General features: G+C 52.0%; 1 protein-coding gene across 1 annotated transcript in view; it reads left to right on the forward strand.

Moving 5' to 3' along the window:
* Positions 1 to 7,500, forward strand: part of LOC122255634 (rho guanine nucleotide exchange factor 38) — a 26,947-nt gene that overhangs the window by 2,279 nt on the left and 17,168 nt on the right. Inside the window, exons 2-6 of the mRNA XM_086556221.1 lie at positions 4,837 to 5,100; positions 5,627 to 5,803; positions 6,443 to 6,613; positions 6,918 to 7,039; positions 7,250 to 7,386. Coding sequence (XP_086412347.1) covers positions 4,930 to 5,100; positions 5,627 to 5,803; positions 6,443 to 6,613; positions 6,918 to 7,039; positions 7,250 to 7,386 — 778 coding nt within the window. The 5' untranslated portion in view covers positions 4,837 to 4,929. The remainder of the gene's footprint in view (positions 1 to 4,836; positions 5,101 to 5,626; positions 5,804 to 6,442; positions 6,614 to 6,917; positions 7,040 to 7,249; positions 7,387 to 7,500) is intronic.

Genomic DNA, 7,500 nt, shown 5'->3' on the forward strand with positions numbered 1-7,500 from the left:
CTGCTCTCTCTTCGGAGGAGTGGACGGCTGCTCTCTCTTCGGAGGAGTGGACGGCTGCTCTCTCTTCGGAGGAGTGGACGGCTGCTCTCTCTTCGGAGGAGTGGACGGCTGCTCTCTCTTCGGAGAAGTGGACGGCTGCTCTCTCTTCGGAGGAGTGGACGGCTGCTCTCTCTTCGGAGGAGTGGACGGCTGCTCTCTCTTCGGAGGAGTGGACGGCTGCTCTCTCTTCGGAGGAGTGGACGGCTGCTCTCTCTTCGGAGGAGTGGACGGCTGCTCCCTCTTCGGAGGAGTGGACGGCTGCTCTCTCTTCGGAGGAGTGGACGGCTGCTCCCTCTTCGGAGGAGTGGACGGCTGCTCCCTCTTCGGAGGAGTGGACGGCTGCTCCCTCCTTGGAGGAGTGGACGGGGTGGACGGCTGCTCCCTCTTCGGAGGAGTGGACGGCTGCTCTCTCTTCGGAGGAGTGGACGGCTGCTCCCTCTTCGGAGGAGTGGACGGCTGCTCCCTCTTCGGAGGAGTGGACGGCTGCTCCCTCTTCGGAGGAGTGGACGGCTGCTCCCTCTTCGGAGGAGTGGACGGCTGCTCCCTCTTCGGAGGAGTGGACGGCTGCTCTCTCTTCGGAGGAGTGGACGGCTGCTCTCTCTTCGGAGGAGTGGATCTTCTGAGGAGTGGACGGCTGCTCCCTCCTTGGAGGAGTGGACGGCTGCTCCCTCTTCGAGGAGTGGACGCTGCTCTCTCTTCGGAGGAGTGGACGGCTGCTCCCTCTTCGGAGGAGTGGACGCTGCTCTCTCTTCGGGGAGTTCTCTTCGGAGGAGTGAAGTGGACGGCTGCTCTCTCTTCGGAGGAGTGGACGGCTGCTCTCTCTTCGGAGGAGTGGACGGCTGCTCTCTCTTCGGAGGAGTGGACGGCTGCTCCCTCTTCGGAGGAGTGGACGGCTGCTCTCTCTTCGGAGGAGTGGACGGCTGCTCCCTCTTCGGAGGAGTGGACGGCTGCTCTCTCTTCGGAGGAGTGGACGGCTGCTCTCTCTTCGGAGGAGTGGACGGCTGCTCTCTCTTCGGAGGAGTGGACGGCTGCTCTCTCTTCGGAGGAGTGGACGGCTGCTCTCTCTTCGGAGGAGTGGACGGCTGCTCTCTCTTCAGAGGAGTGGACGGCTGCTCTCTCTTCGGAGGAGTGGACGGCTGCTCTCTCTTCGGAGGAGTGAAGTGGACGGCTGCTCTCTCTTCGGAGGAGTGGACGGCTGCTCTCTCTTCGGAGGAGTGAAGTGGACGGCTGCTCTCTCTTCGGAGGAGTGGACGGCTGCTCTCTCTTCGGAGGAGTGAAGTAGACGGCTGCTCTCTCTTCAGAGGAGTGGACGGCTGCTCTCTCTTCGGAGGAGTGGACGGCTGCTCTCTCTTCGGAGGAGTGGACGGCTGCTCTCTCTTTGGAGGAGTGGACGGCTGCTCTCTCTTCGGAGGAGTGAAGTAGACGGCTGCTCTCTCTTCGGAGGAGTGGATGGCTGCTCTCTCTTCAGAGGAGTGGATGGCTGCTCTCTCTTTGGAGGAGTGGACGGCTGCTCTCTCTTTGGAGGTGTGAAGTAGACGGCTGCTCTCTCGTCGGAGGAGTGAAGTGGACGGCTGCTCTCTCTTCGGAGGAGTGAAGTGGACGGCTGCTCTCTCTTCGGAGGAGTGGACGACTGCTCTCTCTTCAGAGGAGTGAAGTGGACAGCTGCTCTCTCTTCGGAGGAGTGGATGGCTGCTCTCTCTTCGGAGGAGTGGACGGCTGCTCTCTCTTCGGAGGAGTGAAGTAGACGGCTGCTCTCTCTTCGGAGGAGTGGACGGCTGCTCTCTCTTCGGAGGAGTGGACGGCTGCTCTCTCTTCGGAGGAGTGAATTGGACGGCTGCTCCCTCTTCGGAGGAGTGAAGTGGACGGCTGCTCCCTCTTCGGAGGAGTGAAGTGGACGGCTGCTCCCTCTTCGGAGGAGTGAAGTGGACGGCTGCTCCCTCTTCGGAGGAGTGAAGTGGACAGCTGCTCTCTCTTCGGAGGAGTGAAGTGGACGGCTGCTCTCTCTTCAGAGGAGTGGATGGCTGCTCTCTCTTCGGAGGAGTGGACGGCTGCTCTCTCTTCGGAGGAGTGGACGGCTGCTCTCTCTTCGGAGGAGTGAAGTGGACGGCTGCTCTCTCTTCGGAGGAGTGAAGTGGACGGCTGCTCTCTCTTCGGAGGAGTGGACGGCTGCTCTCTCTTCGGAGGAGTGAAGTGGACGGCTGCTCTCTCTTCGGAGGAGTGGACGGCTGCTCTCTCTTCGGAGGAGTGAAGTGGACGGCTGCTCTCTCTTCGGAGGAGTGAAGTGGACGGCTGCTCTCTCTTCGGAGGAGTGAAGTGGACGGCTGCTCTCTCTTCGGAGGAGTGAAGTGGACGGCTGCTCTCTCTTCGGAGGAGTGGACGGCTGCTCTCTCTTCAGAGGAGTGGACGGCTGCTCTCTCTTCGGAGGAGTGAAGTAGACGGCTGCTCTCTCTTCAGAGGAGTGGACGGCTGCTCTCTCTTCAGAGGAGTGGATGGCTGCTCTCTCTTCGGAGGAGTGAAGTGGACAGCTGCTCTCTCTTCGGAGGAGTGGATGGCTGCTCTCTCTTCAGAGGAGTGGATGGCTGCTCTCTCTTCAAAGGAGTGGACGGCTGCTCTCTCTTCAGAGGAGTGAAGTGAACAGCTGCTCTCTCTTCAGAGGAGTAGACGGCTGCTCTCTCTTCAGAGGAGTGAAGTGGACAGCTGCTCTCTCTTCGGAGGAGTGGACGGCTGCTCTCTCTTCAGAGGAGTGAAGTGGACGGCTGCTCTCTCTTTGGAGGAGTGGACGACTGCTCTCTCTTCAGAGGAGTGAAGTGGACAGCTGCTCTCTCTTTGGAGGAGTGGACGACTGCTCTCTCTTCAGAGGAGTGAAGTGGACGGCTGCTCTCTCTTTGGAGGAGTGAAGTGGACAGCTGCTCTCTCTTCGGAGGAGTGAAGTAGACGGCTGCTCTCTCTTCGAAGGAGCGGACGACTGCTTTCTCTTCAGAAGAGTGGACGGCTGCTCTCTCTTCGGAGGAGTGAAGTGGACGGCTGCTCTCTCTTCGGAGGAGTGGAAGGCTGCTCTCTCTTCGGAGGAGTGAAGTAGACGGCTGCTCTCTCTTCGGAGGAATGGATAGCTGCTCTCTCTTCGGAGGAGTGAAGTGGACAGCTGCTCTCTCTTCGGAGGAGTGGATGGCTGCTCTCTCTTCAGAGGAGTGGACGGCTGCTCTCTCTTCGGAGGAGTGGACGGCTGCTCTCTCTTCGGAGGAGTGAAGTAGACGGCTGCTCTCTTTGGAGGAGTGGACGGCTGCTCTCTCTTTGGAGGAGTGAAGTGGACGGCTGCTCTCTCTTCGGAGGAGTGAAGTAGATGGCTGCTCTCTCTTCGGAGGAGCGGACGACTGCTCTCTCTTCAGAAGAGTGGACGGCTGCTCTCTCTTCGGAGGAGTGAAGTGGACGGCTGCTCTCTCTTCGGAGGAGTGGACGGCTGCTCTCTCTTCGGAGGAGTGAAGTAGACGGCTGCTCTCTCTTCGGAGGAGTGGATAGCTGCTCTCTCTTCGGAGGAGTGAAGTGGACAGCTGCTCTCTCTTCGGAGGAGTGGATGGCTGCTCTCTCTTCAGAGGAGTGGACGGCTGCTCTCTCTTCGGAGGAGTGAAGTGGACGGCTGCTCTCTCTTCGGAGGAGTGAAGTAGACGGCTGCTCTCTTTGGAGGAGTGGACGGCTGCTCTCTCGTCGGAGGAGTGAAGTGGACGGCTGCTCTCTCTTTGGAGGAGTGAAGTGGACGGCTGCTCTCTCTTCGGAGGAGTGGACGGCTGCTCTCTCTTCAGAGGAGTGAAGTGGACGGCTGCTCAGTGGACGGCTGCTCCCTCTTCGGAGGAGTGGACGGCTGCTCCCTCTTCGGAGGAGTGGACGGCTGCTCCCTCTTCGGAGGAGTGGACGGCTGCTCCCTCTTCGGAGGAGTGGACGGCTGCTCTCTCTTCGGAGGAGTGGACGGCTGCTCTCTCTTCGGAGGAGTGAAGTGGACGGCTGCTCTCTCTTCGGAGGAGTGGACGGCTGCTCTCTCTTCGGAGGAGTGGACGGCTGCTCTCTCTTCGGAGGAGTGAAGTGGACGGCTGCTCTCTCCTCGGAGTAGTGAAGTGGACGGCTGCTCTCTTCTCGGAGGAGTGAAGTGGACGGCTGCTCTCTCTTCGGAGGAGTGGGTGTGAGGAGCTCAGGATAGTGTGGTGATGGATGACAGTCACATAAGCAAAGTTTGAAGAGAATAATTGTCATTTCATTTACTTTCTAGGCAGAAGCAGTTAGGAAATAACTTACTGACCAAACATATTGTTAGCTATCGTCCATTATCAAGCTTATTTTATTTGTATCTGTGTTGCTTACAGTAAGCAACAGATTCTAGAAGAGACAGCAGTCTCGCAAGAGTGGTCTTCTGTAAGTGGAAATCGTTACACATACAGATACTATGCCATCTACTAATAAACCGTCGATATCGGGAGACATGGCTCATTGACGATCGGCAATCGGTATCCGCAAAGAAAAATAAATAAATAAATAAAATTCCTAAATACTATAGATAGCCATGCAGACATCTCTATATCTTGCTAAACTTTTCTTGTTTTTTCTCTGTTTATATGCTCCAGGAGGATATGCTCTTTCTGCGACATTTCTGCTTTGCTGATTTGCCCATCGACTAAGATTTCGAGGAAATATATTAGTAAAAATAGAAAATGCCTAAAAAACAAAACGAAAAAAGCTTTATCAAAGGTTATGATAGAAATACTCCCTTTGATAATACTCATAATGATGCTGTTATTTTTTTCTTTCCAGCCGCATGATGAAAAATCTAATTAATAGACATAAAACTTAGAATAAATCTCAAGCACAGGCAAAAATCGCCCCACGTCCTACCCTCACTACGCGATGAGTCTCACCTTATCAGCAGGGTCGGTGGGCCACGCAGGCCGCCCTCACGCCCCGCCCTGCGCCCAAAACCCCGCCAGCGTCCCGAGCGACCCCGACGACTTGTCTGATTTCGACGACTTTTCCGATGACGCTGACGAGGGACTGGACACGACTAGGGCGCAAGTTGAGGTAAAGAGGCTTTCCAAAAGTCTGTTTATTTGTTTATTGATATTATTGCAGACATATGTATAATATAAATAGAGTACATTGTCACTGGATAAAGCACATGGATGAATTAAGAAAAAAAAAAAAAAAAAAAAAAAACAGCGCTTTCATCATTTGTTTCCTTCTGCACGCCTTTAAACACATCGTGAAAGACCCTTTCTCTCTTTGACTAATAAGGGGAATAGAAATACGATATAAACAGATATCTGGTATGCTATGTCCATTAATCTTTCATGATCATGTTATGTCAATACGGAGAAGCGAGGGGATATAATTGAGGGATTGCTTGTGATTTCATCTACTTACTACGCTTCCGCAATGTTTTGAAGATGACTCTCACTGAATACTCATTACATTACATTAAGTTACCAGATTCGAGAAATAAGCAAGAAGATTGGATAAACTTTCAACAAAACAGGAAAAAAAAAAGCAATGACCTCACTCGGCCCTTCTATCTTCACCCTACCCTTGACCTCCTACCTCCCCCCAGTCGAGCCTCAAACCTGGACGGAACCGCGAACGAGTCGAGGAAATGGTTCAGACGGAGAAGGACTATATCAGTGACCTCGAGGTACTACTCAGGGTCATCAACGAGACTATTTCCTCCTCCAGCTGGGGCGAAAACGCTGGCCTTTTCCTGCGGCCACTCCTCGGCAATGTCGTTCAGGTAACATGGCCATCATTTCCATTGGCTCTCGATTGTCTATGGACAGGTAAAGGTGTCTTTGGCTTTCAGTTATTACACTCATCTATGTGCTAGGTTACCAAACGCTTGACTGCGCCCCATTCCCGGGAATCAGCGTATGTTCAGTTAGTCATAATTTTATATGTTGTACACCACTACATATTATTTTAGCAATTGAAATTTACAAGAACTTAATCGATTTGAAATACGTTTTTCATTTTTAAAATGTCAAATAGCAATATGATAACGAATATATATGACGATAAGCAAAACAGGTTCAGCCATCCAGGAACTCGAGAAATCTCGTTCGTTCAAATGATGCCATGTGCTTGAGAGGTTTCGTTTTTGAAAATATTATTTTAATTGCATCCATACAAATGATGTGCAAATTATAATGTGAGTTAATTCTTTATTCATTTATTTTTCATATGCATTACAAAGATAGATGACGTGTGATATTTCAAGTGAATTAGCTTATCCTTTTGTGGAAAAAAAAAAAATCTTTCCGTTGGAGGCTTGGAAGCTGCGGTACAGCCACGCTCCTGGTTTTACATTTCATTACCGTATCATTACCGTCACTGCCACATCACAATGACCCTTCCACCGCCCCTCCCTTGACAGGTGATGGATGTGGCCAAGAAATTCTTCGCTGACCTAGAAGACGTCCTGTGCAACTCGGAGGAGGACATGCAAGTTGGGCGCGTGTTCCTACAACACGCGGACGACTTGTGCGAGGCCTACAAGGTGTATTGCTCCAACTACAACGTGGAGGTCATCCCTTTGCTCAAGAAGGTGAGGATTGGATCATTGGTCGTATTGAGAAGTGGGTGGGTGGGTGGGGGTGGGGGGGCTTTGTTGCTTTGGGCTTCTTTTACATGCGTGTGAATGAATAGATATATAAACAGATAAATAAAAGGATTATAAGTCACACACAAACACAGAAAGAAAGATAGATAGATATATAGATAGATAGATAGAGAGAGAGAGAGAGAGAGAGAGAGAGAGAGAGAGAGAGAGAGAGAGAGAGAGAGACGTTGACTTTGACTGACGAGTGAGAGAGAGAGAGAGTCCTTTCATGTTATCCTCTGGCCCGCAGTACGAGGGCGATGAGGAGGCCCAGTTAGCGCTCCGGACGGTGACGGAAGAGCTGCGGAGACACAAAGCTCATCTCATTGATGTCAACAGCGTTCTCATTAAGCCTGTACAGCGCGTTCTAAAGTGAGTCTCGCCACACGCAGTCATATAACACTTGTAAGCATAATAGATGCGCTCTCTCCATTTTTCTTCAAAAATAACTTAATTTGCCTGAAAGCAACCTCTGCAGCAAAGTTTATAAAATAATACATAAATACTTTCATCCCGAGATCCCTCTTAATCTCAAGGCAATTGACTCGTTCCGACAACACACTTGCAATATATTTCCCCAAGGTACCCGCTCTACCTGAACGAGCTGTTGCGAGGAACGCCCGCCCACTTTCGCGACCAAAAGAATCTCGAAGCCGCCCTCGGACGTATCAATGACGCAGCGAGAGAAATCAATGAGTATACTCGCGCTATCGATCTAGGTAAGGGCTGAGCTTAAAGATGGTCATGTGAAAAATAACTGTATTATTCTTTTACTGGAAAGGGTTTTTTTTCGTCTCGACTTTGTTTTTGGTCATAATTCTTTTCAATTTGTA

Source organism: Penaeus japonicus, unplaced genomic scaffold, assembly GCF_977035675.1.
Source record: "Penaeus japonicus unplaced genomic scaffold, GWHDUDI00000001_assembly GWHDUDI00000032, whole genome shotgun sequence".
NCBI lineage: Eukaryota > Metazoa > Arthropoda > Malacostraca > Decapoda > Penaeidae > Penaeus > Penaeus japonicus.